The sequence below is a fragment of the Acanthochromis polyacanthus genome, chromosome 18 (genome assembly GCF_021347895.1).
Source record: "Acanthochromis polyacanthus isolate Apoly-LR-REF ecotype Palm Island chromosome 18, KAUST_Apoly_ChrSc, whole genome shotgun sequence".
NCBI lineage: Eukaryota > Metazoa > Chordata > Actinopteri > Pomacentridae > Acanthochromis > Acanthochromis polyacanthus.
Window position 1 is genome coordinate 10056224 of NC_067130.1, and position 24992 is coordinate 10081215.

Below are 24992 nucleotides of genomic sequence, written 5' to 3' on the forward strand. Positions count from 1 at the left end.
TCCCGGGATGCTCACTGTTTGCATGGTAACCAAATATAATTGCCTGATGACCATGCACCGCTGCTTGCTCATTACTGTGGTAAATTAGTACTGCTCGAAAAGAAGAGACTGCGATGCCCCCCGCACCCGAACACCAACCTCACCCACCCACACTACACTGTGGCTCTTTCATTTGCTTTTATACGAGAGATGATATCTTCACATTTAGGCAGTGTAAGCCAACTGTAAGCACACATGCCCTCCCCTCCGTGACATTTCAGGGAAAGAAATGTGATTAGAAAGGTAATGCCAATATTTGCAGTGGTGTCACGAGGGGCCAATACAGGCTTGCTACAGCTGTTGATAACAAGGCAGTAAGAGGGTCTGGACAATGAGGCCCTTGGGGTGACTTTGATTGAGAAAAAAAAAAAGCAAGAGCTGAGGAGTGAAAAGGGAAGAGAATGGATTTTTGCTTTTGTAAAGATTCAGGCATCAGAGTGCGGACAATGGCGCATACTTGTAAAGAGAAGCATGTTGGAAAATAATGGTGGACGCACACGCTTATTTTGTTTCCCCATTTTTCTCGGAGGCCCACATTTAAAAGAAATAGTTTTTTGAGGCTTACAAAGATCACTCAGTACGTTCTTTTTGTGGCGCTGTCAGGCACAATTGTGTCGTATTCAACATAATGCAGAATAAACACAAGACTGAATCTGCAAAATGAATGACTTCGCAAGAGAGAGAAATATTCTTGCTTTGAAAGCTGGCGGGTGCAATGGAGCTATGTGTGATTATAGGTGTGTTTATGTGTTAGTGTGCGCTTGCGCCTGTGTGCTCCTATCAGAGGCAGCTGGGGCCTCAGCCCTTGTTATATTCCCTGTCGTTTAGCTTGAAGTGAGGCCTTTATTTGTATCTGCAGCTGTCGGCCAAGTGTTACCACAACAGCTTGTGAGAGTAGACCTGTCAGCGAACACCAGCAGCTGAAGGGGATGGTAGTCTTTGTCCATTCATGCCAGATGCAATCAAAAACTCACTTTCGCCCTCGCTGCTGCTCTTCCCCTCACACCCTCTATCCCTGGTCTCTGCTCCACATATCACAGCAATGTCTCCACAACAGAAAACATATTTCATGTTATATAAAGTGTTCATTTTGACACTTGCTTTCACCTGGGCCTTGGGTTAAAACATTAAGACTGTAGAGACCACGTAGTTTGTCACTGAATTTGGCTTGAGACGAGGTGGAAAAACTGAAATCTAAAACTCTGGACTGAAAACATGCAATAATTAATATTGCCTTGAAAATGCTAATAGATGACAAAGGTCTGAATAACACTTCCAAGACCAATTCAAATAGCACAGATGTTCCCAATTGGTGCTTGAGTCATTAATGGCTGCTAGCAAAACACATCTGCTGTCATTAGCACTAAGGGGAGGAGAAACAAGCAGTTTACATATACATTAATTGGAAATTTCCCCAAGACTTTAATCGGCATGCTTCCAGAGGGCATTAAAAGAACAGCAAGAATTGGGATGAATCAATAGTAAGATATAGACGCAGACGAGGAGATGAGAAGAATGCTGCCAGCTTAAGGTGGAAGCTTGATGGTGTTATCTTTAGAGTTCTCCAAGGTTAATGAGCTATGCAGTGAGGGTGGCCTAATTTTCAACGGTAAATATCTCTGAAGTGATTCATCAACATATAAAAAACACTTCAACCGAAGAAACTAATTTGGTTCCAATGAGCGTCCCTTAGTTTTAACACTATAAAGCTTGTTCGGTTTGACCTCATAAAACAGTACGTGAAAGGAAAGAATACGGGACTAAATACTACAAAACAGTGGCTGTTGGATTCATAAAGATTTAAGCGGTATGTAATTATCTATTTATGGGCTTCAAAGTAAAGTGGTCAAGTTCACAGAGTTATAAAGCACTAAAGGAAAAAAACATATACAGGTAAGACTTCAAAAGTAGCTGGAAAAATACATTTTAAAAGCACACAATGCTATGGCAATAGAATAAAAAGATAGACTGTGTCACAATATGGCAATGGTTTTATCCATCCATCCATCCTCTATACACCGCTTTATCCTCATTAGGGTCGCGGGGGGTGCTGGAGCCTATCCCAGCTGACTCGGGCGAAGGCAGGGGACACCCTGGACAGGTCGCCAGTCTGTCACAGGGCTACATACACAGACAAACACTCACACTCGCATTCACACCTACGGACAATTTAGAGTACTCAATTAACCTCAGCATATTTTTGGACTGTGGGAGGAAGCCGGAGTACCCGGAGAAAACCCACGCATGCTCAGGGAGAACATGCAAACTCCATGCAGAAAGATCCCAGGCCCACCCCGGGAGTCGAACCAGGGATCTTCTTGCTGCAAGGCGAAAGTGCTAACCACTACGCCACTGAGCAGCCCGCAATGGTTTTATGATGTAGACAAATACTAGGTAAATAAAAGTGGGACTGTATTTTCTCACAGTTACAGAAGCAAGCACAAGTTTCCACTTAAGTTTCTAAATGCTTTTCAAGGTTGTCCTTCCTACGTCTAGATTTCTGAAGACACCAGATGGCTGTTTCCCTGTTATATGGTACTGAAGTCAACGGTTTCTGTAAATTGAATCATATATCCATCCATACACTCAGCGGCACCAGCAAAAGAAAAAAAAAAACAGCCTCATATTTTCAGTGACAAGCATCTCCACAAGTACACACACAAGCAACCAATAGCACATACATGAACGAGGTTATTCAATAATCCTCTCCCTTCAGCACCAGACTTTCCTTTTGTTCCCCAAACTCCTGGTCTCCATCAGTAACGGTTACCCAGGCAACAGAACAGACAGCGAGGGAAGGTGAGTGAATGGGCAGAAGAAAAAGGGAAAAACAAAGACTGGGGAGGGAGAAATGTGGGGGGTGCAGTCACTTGAGTTTTGTCTCTCCAAAGGTAAACTATAAATAGCATCTTCCCTCATTTTACTTGCACTACAAAACTGCAAAGAGAACTCATTTGCTTTGGTCATGACACTTGCCCAGCCAAACAAGAGCTCTATTATAGAGGTTTGTTTTCAAGCTTACACTTCTAAGTGTGTGTGTGTGTGTGTGTGAATGAAGGATAGACAGACTGTGTATGTGGTGGGCATCAGTATGTCTGTGCACGTTTGTGTCTGAGAATGTTCTCTGAATAGATATACAAGGAGCTATCAGAAAGTTCTCTTTCTGTTACCACAAATGGAGCGTGGCACGGTTATGTACTGTAACAGGCACAAGCAGCAATTCTCTGAGTCAGGATTTGGTGTTACGTTGCACAATCGACATCAGGACTTGAGTTGCTTGCAGGTGCATATTTGCTCGTTTCACCCTGTACTTACATAAATAACACCTTGCCAAAGTTTCCTAAGGGTTTCCTCAAGATGCCCAGGGTGACTAAAGCTTCCAATCAAGGGCCACCACTGGTGAAGAGAGTTCCGTCTCTGGTTATGACGTAGAGGAAAGCATCTGAGGAAAATTGTAAAAAGCAAATGACCTGCACAATGGCTACTGGATTTTCCACTTTGACATCACACCTGCTTAAAGTGTATTGAAGACATACAAAAAAATTTTTGTCACACCAATAAAACTGTCCGTCCCAACCTGTTCACCAGATTTGACTTGCTGCAACTTTTTCATCTTCTCTAAAATGAAACTCAAGATGAACGGTCACCATATTAACGCAGTGGAAACCCAGCGTGTGTCACAGATGGTGCTTGATGTATTTACAGAACAGGACATCCAAGTGTTGCAGAAGCACTGGGGGAAGTACATCACTGCACAAGGTCACTACTTCAATGGGGATAGTAATATTAAATCTTTTGGTGTTTTTTGTAGGTGCAGACTTTGAACTTTATGATTTCACTTCAACGATACGTAATACAGTACAACAGATATTTAAAAGCACAATTCTTACGCTATCCATCACGCTCTTAAGCGATAGAGAGCACGAGATGCAGTATATTTTAAGTTGATTTTAGCTGGTATAATGCACAACAGATTCAGTACACTAACTTTAATTTACTCAGATATACATACAGGAAAGGTCACATGCTCGCATACAGAAAAAAAAGAGAAAAATTTCGTCCATACTATCACATACACACAGTATGCTATGAACTTTATTCTGATAGTTTTTAACCAGTACTTTCAATCTAAATATAATTAAAACAAGGAAGGTTCTTGGTTTGATTTATAGAATCCTAATTTGAGAAACTCCCATTCTCCACAGGTGTGACTGCGTGTGTGGAAACACTTGTCTGTCTAGCTGTGTCAGCTCTGTCAAAGAATGGTGCCCTGTCAAAAGTATACTCTGCTTTTAGCCCAGCGGTTGTTGGGATAGGTTCCAGTCCCCAGTGACCTTGCGCACAATAAATGGCTTACAAAATGAATGGATGGGTGGACGCAATGCGACCATTCAAATTCTACGAGAGGTGAGTGATCCTGAATAATCATGCGGAAAGGGACAGGCCTGCACTGAAGCCCTCACACGCATACACGCACACTTTGAGTGCGGAGAACAAAAATACAGCACACATCATAATGCACGCAAAGCTTTCACACAAACAAGAGAAAACAACATCAGCGGCATCATTTTTTGTCCAAAAGTTACACGTGCGCTATCAAGGACACACCACTTATAACATCCAGCTGCAGACTCACAGTGCCAAGAGGCTCACATTTCCTACTGTGAAGCTCCATCTAAACCTGCCACCACGTATAGCCAAGAAAAGTCACAGCAGCAGCAGCAAATTACACTGCAGATACCACCTACAGGTCTGGCATATAGCAGCTGAAAGTTCAATCAGTTGTGCCAATACCGGGCTTTTTTTTTTCTCAACTACAGAGATGAGAAGCACAATAACAGTGAATGACCAGCCTCTTAAATTTGCATGTTACTAAACTCATTTGCATCTGTTGTTGATAGTTAGAATAATTGACCCTGGATAATTAATACAGTGCTCATTTATGAGATCAAGTGCCTGCCAAAAGCACAGATTTATGCCTGGTTCAAAAGAGTAAGTAAATGATAATTAAATGCAAGCTAAATGCAGCTGCACTGCAACTGTAACTGTGTTTCTGATATTGCTGAATGTTTACAATCTGCTGGGAGTCCTCCAAAGGTTAAAGGTGATACTAGCGTGGGGGCTTTAAGACTCGTTGCCTGCAGGTGGCGCAAATGCACAACAGCTGTTATTCTCTGTATGGCATCCATATCTATGCGTTTCTTTACAATTGGTGGGACAAGATGGTATAACCGCTGCTGGTCTCATAATGACTGAATAGCTAACAGTCTGTTCGGGTGACTAAGAAACTGACTTTAATGTGCTCAGCATCTAAACATGCAGATGGCCATGAATCACTGTGCACTGGGTTATTGCCAAAGCATATGCAAATAACCACTTCAGCAATGGAAATTCATCTAAACATTTTTACAACAAAAAGGAATAACGGCAACCAATAAATGTAAATATATATTGCACATGTACAAATTTGATTCTGTAGAGGTAAATCAAATCAACTCAGCTTGTACAACAAGGCAGGAAATGATCCTCTCCTCTCGACAGTCATGTCACAACCAAAGCCTGGACCCGAGCCATCATAACAGTGGCATGGTCCTTGAAGCAGCACCAGAGCACCTGATCATGTGTTTAGTACCCTGCTAAAATCCGGGAACAGAGTGGCTATGAATGAGAACATGGGGGAATCATGCCAGGAAGCTTCCATGAAAAGCTGCTTGTATTATTCCTTCCCCTACGGGTACAAGCTCCACTATCCGCTGCATTTATATGCCACTATTGCATGTCATTAGTGTCTTCTTTCTGCTGTAGTTTTGGCTTTTTCCTCCATTTCTACTTGTACCTTTCTGCAAGTGTGTCTGGCTCCTGAGCCGCTTGCTTCTGATCTGCTTTTTCCTGTCCTCAACAACCTGCCCAGTGTTTACTGTGTGTTGTTTCTCAGTGCTCATCTCTTCTCTCTGCTCTCACCCCAGCCGATCGAGGCAGACGGCCGCCCACCCTGACTCTGATTCTGTCGGAGGTTTCTTCCTGTAAAAAGGGAGTCTTTCCTCCCTTCTGTTGCCAAGTGCCTGCTCAAGGCAGAACGGCTGGGTTTTCTCTATAATATTGTAAGGTCTTGACCTTACTATGTAAAGTGCCATGAGATGACTTGTGTTATGATTTGGTGCTATATAAAAAAAAAAAAAGAATTGAATTTTTGTAAGCAATGGAGTCGGGGCTAAGCAGAACATATAAAGAGCACATTGACCTTTATGCATATGGTGTCATCTGCTTTAGGAGATTACAGCGAACAGTGGTACGTAACAAGGCTCCTGTCCTCCTTATGGACTAATTAAAGGAAATGAGACTTTTTACACTTGCCCCAAGTGTGCTACTGACCTCATATCTAGACTTAGAGTGAGGGGAAACCACCTGCATAGACCACTGTAACACCATGAGCAAGTATAGTTGCAGGTGAAAAATGTGCTTCAAATAGAATGAAGCGGTGTGATTTTAACAGTATTAACTTACAGCTAACTACAGATCATTGACTAAAATATTCATCTTCGTCGTGACTTTTTAAAATGTTGCAACAATTTGAATTTCCCAAGGAGACAGAAATTTGCAACAGATGTACCATAATCTGCAAGACAATAATAAGCTGACAGATGAACACTGCTTCTTCAAGAACCCGATGACTTAACTGTGCCGCAGATATGAAGTTATTAGCACAAAATTATGAAACACAATCTTCCTTGTTTCCTAATTACATCAACATCACCTCCAACAGTATATTGTCATGTTAATTGTTGTGATTAAGAACAATTAGCAAGGCAGTGAAGTAGGTCATTCGTTGATTTGAAGGACAAGGTGTTGACTAACGCGTTCGTCTGAAAAAAACAGTCGGCTTCTCTGGATTTCTTTTATGTTTTTATTTGTCATGTCTGAGCTTCAGAATGAGAGAGTGAATCATGCTTCTGCATCTGAAAATACAATGCAATGTGAGTTCTGTTTCAGGAAACAATAAATAAACCCAGGAACAGGAAATTCCGTCATATGCAGAAATAAATGATGGCATGTTCCTCATTGTCCTTGTCCTTGCAAGAACATGCAAGGTAAAACAGTTTCAGGTGAGAGGACAAACAGTCTTTCACAAAGACCCGTATGACTTCCAGCAAGAACCAAAAGAACTGTACCCAGAATAAGCCCACTCTTGCAAATAAGCACATTGAGAATGTCCCAGTGGATGGGAGGGTCACCCCAGTGCGAGCATGTTGCAGAAAGGGGTGAATGCTCGCTGCTGTATTCATGTCAGCTACTTATAGCTGCAACAGCATGCAGTTCTTTCTAAACACCTGCACTACTCGCGGGTTGAAAACTATGCACCAAATCTACGAATCTCAACTTTCAGCCTCATGTAATTGTTTCCAAACTCCAAAATGAGGAGGCAAGCAGCAGGTTGAAAGCTGAACAGAGAAAGTCTATGGGTTAGAAGACCTCAATTATCAGAAGGAGTACAGGGGACACTGGGGAGCCCGTAAAACTAATAAATAAGCCATCTGGACGTAGAAGCTAGAAATTCTGCAATGGAGGGAATTCAAGGCCATTCCCCACTGCAGCATTCGCTGGGGTAGCGGGTAAGTGTAGTGTGAACTTGGGAACAGTACTGTGCACTTGTCTTGGCAGACTGCAACTGTAAAGCAGCCAAAGACGATTCTGACAGCTACATGTCTGTCAGGCTACGATTCAACATTGGTTGGTTGCCAATATACCAAATCACCCAGCCCAGTGCTCGCAACTCATGTATTATTAGAAAAACTCTTTAATTGCTTGGGGAGGTTAAGACTCTGTGATTCTCTGACATTATGAGCGAGGCACATTGCCACGGGATTCGTCTTTAGCCAAGTGAAATGTGTTAGCCCTTTGTGGGCAGGCATGGAGGAGGTAACTGCTTTTCAGTGATCATTCAAGGGAAAAAAAAACATCCCTTATGCTCATGAAAGCTGAAATGAAATGACCAAAGCTGAATTGAAGTTAGAAAAAAGTCAATTTAAAAGAATAAATATTAAATTTACTGAGTTCGAAATGGTTCTCTTCCAAATTAGGTTCACAGTTCATTTAACAAATGTTATCTCACTAGACCCTGCAGTACTCTCTCTCATCACAGTCACAGCTTGTAATGGTCAATCTCTCATCAAATTTTCCTAAATGTTACGGCAAATATGACATTGTGAGCCCAACAGGCACCACTGCGTTATGAGAAATATGCAAACAGGTGGTCCAAAAAAGAAAGCAGTGGTTATTTCACCCATCTCTGTAGATGCTACAGAAAAACACTTTTTCCCCCCTCCTTCCTGACATGCTCCCTCATTCAAGCTAGTAACTTGATAGCTTTTTGAATCAGGTTGTCAAAGTGGACATGGGGAAACTTTGAGTGGAGTGACAAAAATCCACCTCTGCGATCCAGTGAGACTGCTCCCTCAGGTAAGGATTCGAGTGAAATAACACACAACAGAGTCCTGAATTCAAGAGCATCAATCCGTTTTCACTAGTAAACATGTCACAGTATGACTGGTGTGTGCAAAAGGGAACCAAACAGTTGGCATCTTGTGACAAAACTGATGTTCTGCAGGAGAATGTATTTTCGACCCCAGACAAATCAGTACGTCTGGTTAGTTGTGAAACTTCAGGTTTATTTCACCACCAGAGAGGAAGAGTTCAAACCTACAGTGATGCAATTTCACACTGCGAAAGTTCCCGATTATATAAAAAGCTAAACTTTAAAACAAACTCAAATAATCAACACAGAAGCTACAACAAAATTAGCAATTCTCACTGATAGTAAGTCTCTGTATCTCTTTGCTTCCAACATTCAACTGTTACAAAAAAAAGTTAGAAATTATAAAAAGGGACACTGTGTGCCTCTTTTTGCTCAACAGAATTTTAATTTTTTGTCCTTCTAAAGGTAGAAGGTCTAATATATTTTCAATTATAACCTTTTCAAAATAACACAATAGAAAAAAAAATCTGTTATTTCGATATATCTGCACGCTTTAACTTTATTTTTTCATCCAAATCATTTCCATATTTTATTTGGATAGAAATATTCATTCAACAATGCACGTGATCATATGTTGCCATCATTTCACTGGACACTGCTCAACAAAAGGAAATAAAACTTGTACTGTCCATCATATAAGCAAATATATGAAACTTACTTTAAGTTGGATGTAACATGTTGGTGTTTAGCTAGAGTTAGTGGTGTCTAACAAGAGCAGAAAGCTCCCTTATAGAAAAATGACATGAATTTTACATGTGCAAAAAGGCGTATGTCCACATGTGAAAGTCTTCGTGCACATGTGAAGTTTCTTGGTTGAAAACGTGTTAAAATCTCGTGTGTACTATGTGGAACATGTGATGTGGTTTGTGGGAAAGCAGGAATGGTTGAATGCATGCCTCACTGGATTCACCTGTAATTTTAAATGTAATGCCACAGCTTTAACATGTACTCCCATGGGTTTCGCAATGGTATGTGTTCAGGTTTGACATGCATGAATGCAAGTTTCACTCCTCCTTTAGTTAAATTCCTTTGTACTTCCTCTGAGTTGAGCAACGGTCCACACATTACTGCACTTGGCAAAAGAGTTAATGATGAAACTTAGCAAATATTTTTGTGGACCACATATTATACAAATGCTATGGCATATGGCAAGAAATATTATATAATTCAGTGGGCAATGGACATATGGTCAAAGAAAATTAAATACTCAAAACTAAAATGTACAGCTAACAAGTGTTTTAGAGTGCTCTTTGCTTTATTATATAATGGCCATCAACAATTCACACTGCAGATGTGAAAAAAGGAAGAGAACAATTAAGGATGCTTTCAGAATTACTAAAAACATATGGCATTATTCATCGAGAATCTAAATGATATTCAATGCCTAACATTTGGTTTTAGATAACATTTCTCTTTTTGCAGTGCTCATTTAAACAATACTGTTGTATTTTTCTATTATGATATCCAGGAAGAGAAGATTCACAGTAAAGCAATCAAGGGACTAAAGATACATGAAATAAAATCCAGGTTGGGAAGAGAGTTAGCACATTTCAGATCTGATCAGAGCTTTAAACTCCCCCAAGGAGACGAAATCATTAAGCTGTAGTGTGTTCTGAAGGTTATTCCAATGAGCAGGGCGCAAAGCAGGAGAAGGCCGATCGACCAAGTTCAGAGCAAATCCTCAGTATCCTGTAGAGCAGCCATTTAGATGAACCACAATCATAACAGCTGTTGGTAAGTAAAAGAAAATTACACAAGTAAGAAGGGAGTTAAATGAAATGTGGCCCTATTTGACAATAAAATCAAATCTAATGTTGATTTCTTTTTTCATTTTGTTTTTTCTCCTAGTTACTCAAAAAGTGAACCTGACATCCATCCAAATACTTGTAGGATGATACCTGTTCGATTTAGTCCTATAAGTTGACAGTAAGTTTGTGTATGTCTTTGCTTTTGACGTTGAAGAACTATAATGAAAACTGAATAATGAAAAAAACAGATACTGCTTGTTTTTGTTTAAAACAATCATTTAACTGATTTTTTAATAGCTATTTCCGTTTCACGTGCATGTTTTGGATTTGTCTAAGAAAGACAGAATGATTAAACACGTTTAAAATAAACAACATAATCAAAAATTTCCATATTTCATTTGGATAGAAATATTAATGCAACAGAGCACGTGGACATATTTTGTCATCATTTCACTGAACTCTGTAAAAGAAAGGAAATAAAACACATACTCTCCATCACATCGACAACTATACCTTCTTTTAGGTGGGATGTTACATGGTGGTGTTTAGCTAGTGCTAGTGGTGTTTAATGAGTGCCGTGCTCTCTGGGGAATCAATACAAAGTGTAGTGTAATCAAAATGTGATCAGAATGAACTTGACCCATTCTGAAGTGTGAATGCTAGTGATATCCAAGATCTGAGAGTGGGCTTTGGGAAAGATCACACATTTGGGTTTCAACTGTATAAACAATTGTGTCATCTGCATAAAGATGGACTTTACCTGTAAGCATGTCCTTCCAAATGTTCATACAAACAGGAAACAATAGAACAACTGAATTTTGGTCATCAAAAAGACAAACTTCTGTCTGTGTGTTTATCCACACTCGGCTCTCACTGCAAGGTTGTTCCAGAACCACTCTGTAATCTTGTCACCCATACCGATATCACTGAATCTGCCCAGTATGGTCAACAGAATCAACTGCCTCAGTCAGATCAATAAACAAGGCTACTTTTTGTCCTACACAGTAATCATGTCAATTGTGCCTGAGATCTGAGATACCATTGTTTTTATTAGATGGCTGAGTACAGTTTAAATGACACCCACTGAGCTGTTCTAATGTAACCGGTGTATGGATAGCAAATATACAATTACCTTCTCCAGAAAATCACTCTTCTATATTTATTTTTCTTACCTTTAAACATCTCTACTCTCGAAACTGCTTTCAAGCTGATGACTACCAGTGACTTGAATTGCTGCTGATTTGGTATTCAAGGCATAATGACATGCACGTGTAAAATTATAGAAACCAAAAGGTGACTGAAACAATTAAATGTCGGAGCAATTAAAATGTAAGTCGCCCGGACCTTAATGTGATAATTGAAAGTGTCCTCACACACAGCAACATTATGCCTGCCTGTGCGGGGGCATGGTTAAAATTAATTTCTGTACCCCCTGATTCCAGAGCAGACACAATTGCCTCAAATGCCTCTGACCCACCACACATATGGCCATATATTACCAGTGACTCCCTAATTATGAGGAAGGCCTATCAACCATGTAAAGTGCACTATATCATCATCTATCAAGACAGAGATAAGAATAGTAGTCTTCCCTTTATACCACGTGAGTTCAAGAATATTAAATGACCTCAGGCTTATGCTCAATTATAAGAAGCCAGGCAGACCTGATTGTAAAAATGAAATGTTTTCTGTTCATTTTAGCTTTGTACTCATTTGTTTTGCTTTAGTGCTTGATCAAATGGTGCATTTACCATTAAAGGCAAAAGGTAACATGTCTAATTCCCATTTTGTGTTGTGCTACAGACACCAAGATCCCATGGAATAGATGATTATGTTCTGTAACATGGCATACGAAAGGCTCTGAACCGCCAGTCTTTATCACATCTCATTTTCGAAAAATACTACCTGTCCTCCCAGTGAACTCAAACACGCCATTTCTTTGAAAAATCCTCCCCATCGCTATACATAATATGACTGATTGCCGTTTCCGCTGAATTTCGTATTCAAATTTCCGCCACATTATATCACTTCCAGTACTGATGAGAAAGAAATGTAATTATATCTCACCTATAATTCTTTTTCCACCACCACTACCACCCAAAAAAAAAGTTTCTACATTGCATCATGCATTGTGCATCATGGATGGTTTCTGGTGTTGAAGTTGCATTGAGTGGAGAAAATTGCTTTTTCTCTGTGATCTGTCTTAGCTGTGGGATGGAGGCTTTGTTTAAGGGCTGCTTCAGTATATCTCAGAGGTCTGATCAAAGAGTGTGGCTTCCTTCTGGAGGCAAACTGATGTTAAATGTTAATAATTCCATAAATCACGTTCTTTTTTTCCTGCTTTACTTTCTGCAGGGCTATGCGGGAAAGATTTAAATCCGATCAATCATCTTTGCCTCCGATGGCGTCAACAGATGCATTTCTGTGTATGCAAGAAAGACAGAGTGAAGGTCTGTTATTTCCTAACACGACATCTAACGTTCTCATTTTTGAAAATATATGATGAAGAAAAGCGCCCAACTTCTGAACTCTACTTTGGATCAGAGAGACTGCAGTAAGACGGTGTTAGACTTACAACAAAGTGATGGATGAAGTACAATGATACTGATACAAAGGATACCTTTTCAATGATTTACAGTTTGGCTCCTGCTAGAATATCCCTCAAAGATAGACATGGGGAAAAAAGAGCTGAGCAAAGTGTAGAAGTAGTTTGACAAAAAAGCCAACTACAACAAACAAAACTCTTGCAATACCGTAGATGCTGTATATGATTGTTTTGACCAAACAAGAAACTCAAATGTTTTTAGATGAGGCTTGGCCGGGAGCAATACAGGCTGTAATGCAGACATGCTGCACGAATACTACAACACAACTGTTAAAATTACATTTCAAAGCAGGTGTGACCTAATGACAAAACACTGTATTAAATAATAGACCATCAGTAGGTTCAAGGATAACTAAATTCCAAGACCTGTTAACATTTTGGCTTAGAAAACCATGCAAAACGATCATTTAATTGTAATTTCAATTTCAATTTTAAAGTCATCATCACGCAGCTCTTCATCAAGTCGTAAAGAATGTAGTGGATAACAATATCTTCGCAAAGCTATTAGAACACATTAAGGCGACAAAATCTTAATACTTAATCATTGTCTGGTAGAGAGTGAAGCAAGAAGATGCCATCCTCATATCTAAGGCATGCAATAGCTGCTTCGAGACAAGCCCTGTCTGACACATAACCCCTGTGAAACAGTCATTTGTCATTTTCACACTACGGTTCCTCTGGATTTAATGAAACATGCTATGCTAATTAGAATGTTTGAAAGGTGCTGGCAGTTGGACTCCGTTACCGTTGTACCATGATGCCCCTCGCTTCCAGTCTTTGTGTGAAGATGAGCTAACAGGCTGCTGCCTCTGTACAATTAATGGACAGAACTGTCTGTCAGAGAGTCAGTCAGAGAGTGAATGAGCAATTCATAATTTTAAAAAAAGTTTATTTTTCTCATTAAACCTGATTTCAAACTTGCACTTGTAATAGAAAGTTTGCAAGGCTGTAACCAGCATTGAAAGCTTCAGATTTGTTTATTAGCATACAGTATATATTTGACATTTTATTAAATGTAGTGTATCATTACACTGTAAGTAATTATAGCTCTCTGAATTTTGAAAACAGCAACATATTCAATATACATCATAAAGTATGCCTTCCTCTTAAGTGTCATAAGCTATGTTTACACATACATCACAATCAAACAATTAAACTGCATGTGGCAAGGCATGAGTGTCTCTGCTGAGCTGCAACGAACAGTTTGAGGCGAAAATGAGCGTGGAAGTATGTTAAAGTGCAGTGCTGCTGACAGCTTCTTGAAACTGACTCTAAAATACTCCTGTCTCCATTTGACTCCCATTAAAAAAAAAGCATCAGCTTCTCTCGAGAAATATTAAGTCAATAAATTTTATTTGAAAGGGCCCTGATGGTCTTGATTGCTAAATCTGGTGTCTCCAATAAGTGTGTTGGTGGATAATTTGGAGATCATTGCTCCATTAATAAGATTTGAGGGCTTATAAAAGCTTTGATGTATGCTGTGTTGATTGACAATTCCCCGCTGTCCATGAACTCGCTATTCTCTCAGATTTTTGCAGCTTATGTTACAAGAATAAAGTGTGACTTTTTTTTCTCCAGCTCTACTGTGTTTGTGGTCACACTAAGAAGACCCTCACATGGCTGCCTTTGCAGAAAACACAATGGTAGTCCACAACTGTGGTAGCTGCCCACGGATGTATTAAAAGGAAAGATGTGAACGAGTTCTGTTTTCAGTGAGCTAGCTGTGAAGGCTATCAGCAGAGAAAATTATACTAACCATAAGGTGCACGTCAGCCTAGCTCCGATACAGAGCACTGGGCAAGGTCACACCCATGCTATGTCCATCTTTGTATATGTCAGTGAAAGCAATCCATAACAACCCACACAACTATATACATATATACAGTATATATAAAATAAATAACAAAAAAATCTGTATTTATAACATTTCTCAAGTGCCCACAAGAGTTACCAGTACTAGAACAAAGATGCTAAGTCTTCATGCTATAGACTTTTTCCTACTTACATTTTTCAGTTCATTCTATGTGTATTTCATCTCTGCTCTATATAAGTACAACCTGCATTTTAGCAAATTTCAGCAGAAAAATGTCAACATATTTGGGTGGTGCAAATGGTTCCTCTCAGTTTTTTTCCCCCAACTGACACATGTAGAATAAACTGTGATCAAATACCAGAGTTTTAGGCTCAGATTCGGTACAGTATTCTGACAAAACCGCATGTCATAGATGAGCAGTTCAAGGACCATAAAAATGTTGAAAATCCAAAGATTCTTTTAGTTTTTGCAGTTTTTGGCACTGATAAAGTGCCTAGAATGGTTTCCTGCTTATATTCAAGCCGTAGCACAACTCAGAAGTTGTCAGTTCACACATAATGCCGAAAAAAAAAAAAGAATTATGTGAAACCACAAAGGCAGCCAGCTTGGCACTGCTGGAAATTGGCATGAGTGAGAGACAGGTAGGGAAAAAAAACTGAAGATCTCCAAGACAGCCGTTCAGCACACCAAGAAATAACAAGCTGAACATGGTACTACCAAATTACTAGCTGGTCGCAGCAGGAAACGTCTTTCTACCCCAACGAGATGACCAAGCACTCAACCGTTCCTGTGTCAGGAATTGTCCAGGGACCTTAAAAATGAGTGGCTACTGTCGAGAAATGTGACTTGTTCAGCAAGGACAGTTCGAAAATGACTTTTTGAAGCTGGTCTGAAGTCACAAAGGGCAGGAAGAAGCCCTGCATCAATGAAAGTCTGAGAAAAGCCCGGTTACTCTTTGCTGGGGATCACAAGGATTGGACTGTTGATTGGGCTAAGGTTCTCTTCAGTGAGGAATCCAATTTTCGGTCGATGCCCACTCCAGCCAAATTACTGGTTAAGAGAAAGCCTAGAGAAGCCTACAGACCAGACTGTTTTGCCCCTACAATAAAACATGAGGGTGGATCAGTGACGATCTAGAGTTGTTTCAGTATGAGTGGAACAGGGCGAATGAACCAGGTCATGTACAGGGCTACTCTTGAAAACAGTCTTCTTCCATCATCTGGAAAACTCTTTCCTGCCTCAAATGACTGGATTTTCCAACAAGACATTGCCCTTTGCTGCATGGCAAGGTCAGTTAAAGCTTGGATGGAAATCAGAACATACGAACCATGCCTTGGCCTGCTCAATCACCAGATCTAAATCCAACTAAAAACCTGTGGAAAATCATGAAGCGCAAAATGGAGAACCACAAGGCCAAAAACAAGGAATGCCTAAAAGCACAGTTTTTTGGCAGTGCAATGCCATAGCTATTGATGTAAGAACTTAAGTGATTATCAAGAAAACCATGGAAAATGGCTAGATATCAGCTCTTAAAACTAGAATGACAGCACTAAAATGAACAGGAAATTGAAGAAAACAAGGGTGGTCTAATAACTGTTTTTTTAACCAAAACAAAGCTTTTACACACACCAACAGGTGTTAGAGATCAGAGGGTTTAAATTCATTTTTGAAGTGACTAGAACGGCATAATTATGGATATTTCAAGAACACATCCAGCAAAACGGTCATCAGAATACAACATTCTGAGATGTAGAGTATCTCTGCACATGCTATCATTTCAGATGGATTGTTTTTTATCACCAGCCACTTCAATCTAAATTCAGGTATTTAAAATATGCCATAAATGTACCATCAATCAGCAGACGCTCAGCATTCCCCTTGCTGTTCTACATTTTCAGCAAACCCTATTGTATATTTCGCGTCAACATCATATTTCCATCCTTTCATACAGCAACATTGTTTCAGAAAAAAAAAGAAAGAAAATAAAAAAAAATAGAAACCACGGTGTAATGCAGATATAGTTTCAAGAAAATGAAAGCATCTGAGATTAACAAAAACTATAGCAAATACTTGAGTAGGAGGAAATAAAGATATATAACTTTATGCTGAGGATGTTTCTTGAAACAAAAGTCGCAAAGTCAGGGGTCATTAAGTGTTTATAGTAAACATGCTTTTTAAAGCAACAAAATGGAGGACCTTTTAGAGAATTACTTTTATGAATGGAAACCTTGACTATATACACACGTGGACAAAATTGTTGGTACCCCTCAGTTAAAGAAGGAAAAACCCACAATTCTCACTGAAATCACTTGAAACTCACAAAAGTAACAATAAATAAAAATGTATTGAAAATTAAATAATCAAAATCAGCCATCACTTTTGAATTGTTGATTAACATAATTATTTAAAAAAACAAACTAATGAAATAGGGCTGGACAAAAATGATGGTACCCATAACTTAATATTTTGTTGCACAACCTTTTGAGGCAATCACTGCAATTAAACGATTTCTGTATTTGTCAATGAGCGTTCTGCAGCTGTCAACAGGTATTTTGGCCCACTCCTCATGAGCAAACAGCTCCAGTTGTCTCAGGTTTGATGGGTGTCTTCTCCAAATGGCATGTTTCAGCTCCTTCCACATATGTTCAATGGGATTCAGATCTGGGCTCATAGAAGGCCACTTTAGAATAGTCCAACGCTTTTCTCTCAGCCATTCTTGGGTGTTTTTGGCTGTGTGTTTTGGATCGTTGTCCTGTTGGAAGACCCATGACCTGCGACTGAGACCAAGCTTTCTGACACTAGGCAGCACATTTCTCTCCAGAATGCCTTGATAGTCTTCAGATTTCATCGTACCTTGCACACTTTCTAGACACCCTGTGCCAGATGCAGCAAAGCAGCCCCAAAACATTACTGAGCCTCCTCCATGTTTCACCGTAGGGACAGTGTTCTTTTCTTCGTATGCTTGGTTTTTGAGTCTATGAACATAGAGTTGATGTGCCTTACCAAAAAGCTCCAGTTTGGTCTCATCTGTCCAAAGGACATTCTCCCAGAAGCTTTGTGGCTTGTCAACATGCATTTTTGCAAATTCCAGTCTGGCTTTTTTATGAGTTTTTTTCAGCAGTGGTGTCCTCCTTGGTCGTCTCCCATGAAGTCCACTTTGGCTCAAACAACGACGAATGGTGCGATCTGACACTGATGTACCTTGGCCTTGGAGTTCACCTTTAATTTCTTTGGAGGTTGCTCTGGGCTCTTTGGATACAATTCGAACGATCCGTCTCTTCAATTTGTCATCAATTTTCCTCTTGCGGCCACGTCCAGGGAGGTTGGCTACTGTCCCGTGGGTCTTGAACTTCTGAATAATATGAGCCACTGTTGTCACAGGAACTTCAAGCTGTTTAGAGATGGTCTTATAGCCTTTACCTTTAAGATGTTTGTCTATAATTTTTTTTCGGATGTCCTGGGACAATTCTCTCCTTCGCTTTCTGTTGTCCATGTTCAGTGTGGTACACACCTTTTCACCAAACAGCAGGGTGACTACTTGTCTCCCTTTAAATAGGCAGACTGACTGATTATGAGTTTGGAAACACCTGTGATGTCAATTAAATGACACACCTGAGTTAATCATGTCACTCTGGTCAAATAGTTTTCAATCTTTTATAGAGGTACCATCATTTTTGTCCAGGCCTGTTTCATTAGTTAGTTTTTTTAAATAATTATGTTAATCAACAATTCAAAAGTAATGGCTGTTTTTGATTATTTAATTTTCAATAAATTTTTATTTATTGTTACTTTTGTGAGTTTCAAGTGATTTCAGTGAGAATTGTGGGTTTTTCCTTCTTTAACTGAGGGGTACCAACAATTTTGTCCACGTGTGTATATATATACCAGGCTTTGCAAAAGTTCTGTTACACTCGGTTTCATGATCTTTAGAGACGTTTACATGTTGGAGTGAAAAATTCCATTAAATAAACTGAAAGTTCTACCTTACAGGCAGGTGTCCTTAATACAATTTTTTTTCTCCGGTGAAGTTGTATCAAGATGGAAGTCAAAAGAGTTGAGATATCTGCTCTCCTTCGTGCTGAACATCAGCCGGATGACCGTCCACAGAGTCGCGGAGAGGCTAAAGAATGGTGAAGATCTTTCAGGTCTTCACCATTCTTGAAAGATCACTGAAAGATCTTCACCATTCTTGAGCCTCTCCGCGACTCTGTGGACGGTCATCCGACTGATGTTCAGCTGCTTGGCTCTGTCAGACTTGTTGTGGCCAGCATGAAGGAGAGCAGATATCTCAACTCTTTTGACTTCCATCTTGATACAACTTCACCGGAGAAAAAAACTGTATTAAGGACACCTGCCTATAAGGTAGAACTTTCAGTTTATTTAATGGAATTTTTCACTCCGACATGTAAACGTCTCTAAAGATCATGAAACCGTGTAACAGAACTTTTGCAAAGCCCGGTATATATAATGTTTGTTTTTTTTCGAAAATGAATAAATAAATCAAATCACACATCTAAGCAGCAGACACGACGTGACAGCCAACATGCTATAACGTACTACCCAAGAAAATGCTGATAACCTGAACACTACGTCATTTCAGTCTGTGCTAAACAGAATACCCGTCTCTGTCTGCTGCTGTCATATGATGGAGAGTGACAGAGGAAGGGGAAGGACAGCCAAAAGCAGAGAGAGTTGGAAAAACGATTGCTTGAGTGAGTGAGAAACTGACAGCTCAGTGCCAGAAGAATAGAGTGCTCACACTTCAGTCTGGCCCAGAACTGACAGCATCAGACATAATGATGTTTCAGTCAAAGAGCCTGGAGACACCTGAGGGCACAAGGCCAAACCAGCACACCTTCTGTCCCATTCTGACTGCCTCGATATGTTCCCATTCTCCTTTCCCACCTTCTTCATATTTTATACACTGTTTTTTATACAGATGCCAATCCATAAGAGTAGAAAAGACTTTGCACACAAAATGATGTAGTTTTGACCCAACCCATGACTGAGGTGATTATAATCAATATGTTTACTGTAGAAAAATATTGTGCTGTTGTTTGGCTTTGCAAGGACACACCTGTAAAAAGATTCTCACTCAGAATGAGACTTTTTCTGATTCAATACAGATGAAATAATAACAATAAGAAGAAGACGACAAAAGAGAACAAGAACCAGAACAAGGAGAAGAACAACAAAACAACAAGGGCAAAGAGAAGAAGAAGAGAAGAACAAAACAAGGAGGAGGAGAAGGAATAGAACAATGAAGAGAAGAAAAACAAGGATTAGAAGGAGAAGAAAGGAGGATGAACATCAACAAGGAGAAGAAGAAGAGGAAGAACAACAACAACAACAAGAATACGAAGAACAATTAGAACAAGAGCAAGAATTATAAAAAGAAGAAGAAGAAGACAAAGAACAACAACAAGAACAAGGACTGGAAGAAGATGAAAAAGACAAAGACAAAGATGAAGACAAAGACGAAGAAGAATATTTCAGCTTGTACTTTTGCTGCAACTCTACTGCTTTGGTTCATTCTCACTTCCTTCATGGTTGAAATGGAGCTAAAACATGAAAAAGAATGAATATTGCACTTTCATTCATCAGACAGCCACAAACATGGCTGCACAGAATGCTGATGCAGCTCTGTATTAGCTGGATGAGTAGAAAGCCAACTGCTTGCTGACAAGTTTGTCACATCACCGCAAAAGGTAACAATATGTCGGTGTTGTAATATTATCTTTTTTCCACTCTTCACAAATAGCAGGGCGGTTGAGCAGCCTAGCATGCCCACGGAGGAAAATAAATGATTCGGTCTTTAGTTTGGTCTTTTGTGTGGAGTCATGTTATTAAGATGTATGAGAGGATACTGAGCTGAGGAGCAGTGAAATGAAACTAAAGAGACAGAGAGGGGAAACGGACATTATGAATTATCAATACTTACAACACTGGTAACCATTTGGGCCAACACAGATAACCATACTCACATTTATTTACGGCCAATTTAGAGTTTCAAGTTTGCCTAAGCTGCATGCCTTCCAGGATATTAAATTTTTAAACGCAAAAGCCTCCAAAACAATATTATAAAAGATCTTTGGATATAAAAAATACAATAAACTAAATTAAATACAGAATATGCATTGCTTAACATAAAACCAGCAGCCCAGGAAAGATTTAGTAGCAGAGAGTGCAATTAGTTTAAACACTCGCAATTATGGCTCTGTACATTTAAAGGGTTAGACCTCCCACAGTGGTCTGATGTAAACAGATTAAAGCCGAAATGTGACATGTTAATGCGGTATTTTAAGAACAAAACATTATGGAACCGTCAAACGTTTTGCATCCTGAAATGTAAATCCAGCACAATGCAAAGCCCTAAAAGAAAAAGGACGGATTCTCTGAGCTACAGTTGCAGTACCAGGCAGGTTATTCATACAGTAGCATCCTAAAGAAGCTGCCACTGTTGTCGTCTGTGGATTTGAAGCGTCTCAGTTGCTTCTGTCGCTCGTAATCTGACAATGACTTGATGATGTTGTGATACGAGCCCTGTGGGGGTCGAACTCTCAGCTGCAGCACTACTTGTTCTTTTGTTGCTGAGGGTAGTTTCTTAGGACTCTCCTCTTTAACTTTGTAAACATAGCGCTCCATTACAGACCAACTGCAGTTATAATCGGCCTTGATAATGAAGCAATCTACTATATGGAGGAGCACACGATGGTGTGAAAACTGCTCCAAGCTGTGAAGTTGGGAATGTTGGGATTATTTGTAAAGCAAAATGAAGGTCACAGTCAGAAATTGCATGCCTATTTTTAGAAAAACAAAGCCTTTTGTCATTTTGCCGTTAAACACACTGCAGAATTTGATAATAGACATTCGCATCAAAGCCAATTTGACTTGTCACGTTAAGCAAAGCACAGGTGCAAATCATGAAATTAATTGTACTTGAATTCCATTTAGCTGCTTCGGTTCAGGATTCTGGTATTTTGTGTGCTTGTACGTTGTCACACTGCCAGGGTTTACACTCCAACAGAACAGAATCATTGTTAATCTTATTAATAACATTTGTGCTTCTTCTGCTTGGAAAAAAAAAAAGTCAAAATGTCTACTGTGAAAGAAGCCTATCTGTAAAAATTCTCATTGCCAGGAAATAATTGATCATCAAAGCATTCATAGCAAATAATGCAAGTGACATGAAAAAAATAATGAGCTCAAACATCTCTCTGTTTGTCCTACATTTATATAAGAGCTGTGACATGCAGAGCTAATTTTGAAGGTGGCTGCATAACAGGTGAAATGCTTATCATATTGCTTTTACTATTGCTTTTCCAAGCCAGAGCTAATAAACATGCAATAATAGGCTCAAATGTCCACTCATTTTCTGACAGTTTCATAAAACGAATAAAATGCGCACAGTAATAACACAGTTAGACGGCGAACTTGGAGACAAGTAGTCAAAACTGCAACTTTATAAGTTAATAGTTTCTGCCATGTCGTCAAGGCAGAGATCTCCGGTTGCGGTGTCAGTTTTGCACCGAAAGTGACAAAAAAAAACAACAAATGAATCACTTAACAGTCGTGCTCATTCATAATGTTTAATTCATGTTTATGTCAGTTTCTGTGGCATAGCCATGACAGTGTTATGTCAGCTTTGCGCACACCCCTTCAACTCAAGTGTCAGCGAAAGTGTTTTGAGAGAGAGAGAGAGAGAGAGAGAGAGAAGGAGGTGGAGCTGTGCACCAGAAGAAGTGAGAGGATTTGAAAGAACACAGAAGTGGATAGAGCGTGGAGATGGTGCATAGAGGAGAGGAGAGAGACATAAATAGACAATGTGGAGGGGCTGTGCAAGGAGAGGGGAGGCAGAGAAAAAAAGTCAACAACAGAATAGGTGTGAAACATGAGATTCCAAGCCTGAAAAGTTGGAAATTTATGGAGCAAGTGTTGAGAACAGAAACTTTGGGAGAAGAGGACAGAACTGTAAAATTAAAAAATAATAATAATAAAAAAAGGTAACACAGCCAGGAACATTTAGTCAGAAGAGATAGTGCACTCAGAAATTATTGACATACATAAAGGTGAGGTGATGTTACCATTTATTTTTTTTTTAAGGCTAGTGGAGAGAGATAGAGGACGGTCAATTAAAGCACAGGAGGCGGTGAAGAGGTTGGCCTTTACAATAAAACAGTGATAGGAGACAGCATTCTTGTGCTGTAGAGCAGAACGCTGCATAACAAAAGCATGTAGGAGGTTACTTACCAGGTGGACTGTGGTGTTAGTAGAAGAAAAATCAGTAACGCCACAGTAAACTGAATGTGGAGCAATCACTAATCTTTAAACATAGTCATGGAGCTGCAGAATGGCAAGTGCTGACATACACAAGAATATGGGCCTCTATATGTCTTTACCAGCAAACATCTATAGGCTAAAGCCTGACAAAGGAAGCTCACGTCGACCACGGATCAGTGCCTAACCAACTTCCTTCTCCACCTGCTAGCAGTTAGTAATTGCATACTTCAAAACACCGATGCTTCACCATACCCCGTCAGGATCCCATCACCAAGAAGTAATAAACCAAGTGGCGTGTCACAGTCCTGCTCCGACGTTTGAAGATTTAACCTCCACGTCTATGCCAGACGTTTCTCTGCTTATTGCACCAGGTCCACTAGGTTCAATGCTTCCTGTGAAAAACCCTTAATAGTAGCTTGGAGGGCGAACAGCAAGGAAAACACAGTATTGCCACAATCACTGTGCAACATGAAGATAGTTTACAGTCTGCAGTGTCAGGGCACTACAACTCTTACAGACAGTTGCAAAGTTATCCTTTATAAATATATAGATTCTACATGTGCATGTGATAAAGTTGTTTTATTTCAGTGCATTTGCTATGAACAGTGGATCCATGCTTAAGGGAGTAAGTATCGGCAAACTCAGTTTTTCTACCGAGTTTAACTTTTCTGAACTTTGACTTGCACCTTTGCACCATTGACCGCTAACAAGCCAACAGTGTTGACCTGTGGACAACAGAGTGTCAGAGCGTTAAAAATGGAAAGCTATCATGGCCTATGAACTCGGCTGGTTCGTTAACTTTTAATCGTCCTGTTCAGTCAAAGTTTAAACCACAGAAGACGAATGAGTTGCAGATTATTATTGTGACAGGAATCAACATTACGAATTCCGCGTTTGAATGAAAATATTGTTCTATACGTGGCTAAACTGGCAAGCATTTCTCTTCCTACTTCGGTAAATCTACAGAGAATAAAATGATGTGAGAATCAAATGCTATGAAAAGCCATAATGTGATTAGAAGTAGCATCCTCTCAGCTTTTGACTCACAGCAGTAAATGGAGTGTATTGTCTATGTCACCAAGGTTTGTGTAAGGCTTTTGCCACTTTCTGGTGAGATTTAAGTTGATACAAAAAGTCATAAGACCACCTCTAAGTGGGACACTCACTGTGAGTATGATATTGACTATGACACGCATTGCAGTTTTGACACTCCTGAAAGAAGACGACCCAAACACCAGCAACTGTCAACTGCAACTGCATATAGGCGTTTGTCACGTTACAGCAATTATGTCGTGTTCAGAACTTACCATAACTGAAATGTGCAGCAGATGCATGTGTTCATGCAGGACATGAGCAGGTTCCCGCGCCGTGGGTTGCGTCGTCTGTGCTAAAAGCTCAGACTCGGTCATGGACACGTGGAAGTACAGAGTCCCATTTTCCAACCACTGCTGCTTCCAGTGCACCTGTGAAATATCTTCTCCCGTCCCTGACATCTCTGTAGAAACAAGTACAGAGAGAAAAACAGGAAGTCAGTTCACTTAATAAGTAAGAAGCCGTTGCTGCTTAAATTGTGTATTAAAGTACACATCTTCCTAACTTTATTCTGTGAATTTTTGAGATAAAAGAACAACTAAACAGTCTGTTAGGAAGATAAAGTAAAAAGAGTCTCACTTTATATGAGACTGTTGTGACACCTGTCATCAACATGAAAGAGTCTTTATAAATATTTATGACTGTTGTCATTCCATCAATTATGTCACTTTAATGCAAAGGTGACATTGTTTGAGAGACCTTTGTTCTGACAACTTGACATTAACCAAGACAACACAACGTGCCATGAACATGACAAAAGCATGGCAAAGTAAATCTAATCACCACAGCATTTAGCTTTATAGGTTGACATTAAGCTGCCATATGTGGTTGATTTTGACATTGGGTATCATGAGGTCATTATACTTGTGTTGTGTATTTCCC

General features: G+C 39.7%; 1 protein-coding gene across 1 annotated transcript in view; it reads right to left on the reverse strand.

Annotated features, from left to right (window-relative positions):
* LOC110959713 (astrotactin-2-like) overlaps positions 1-24992 on the reverse strand; it is a 286904-nt gene that overhangs the window by 211637 nt on the left and 50275 nt on the right. The window contains exon 2 of the mRNA XM_051938273.1: positions 24326-24513. Coding sequence (XP_051794233.1) covers positions 24326-24513 — 188 coding nt within the window. The remainder of the gene's footprint in view (positions 1-24325; positions 24514-24992) is intronic.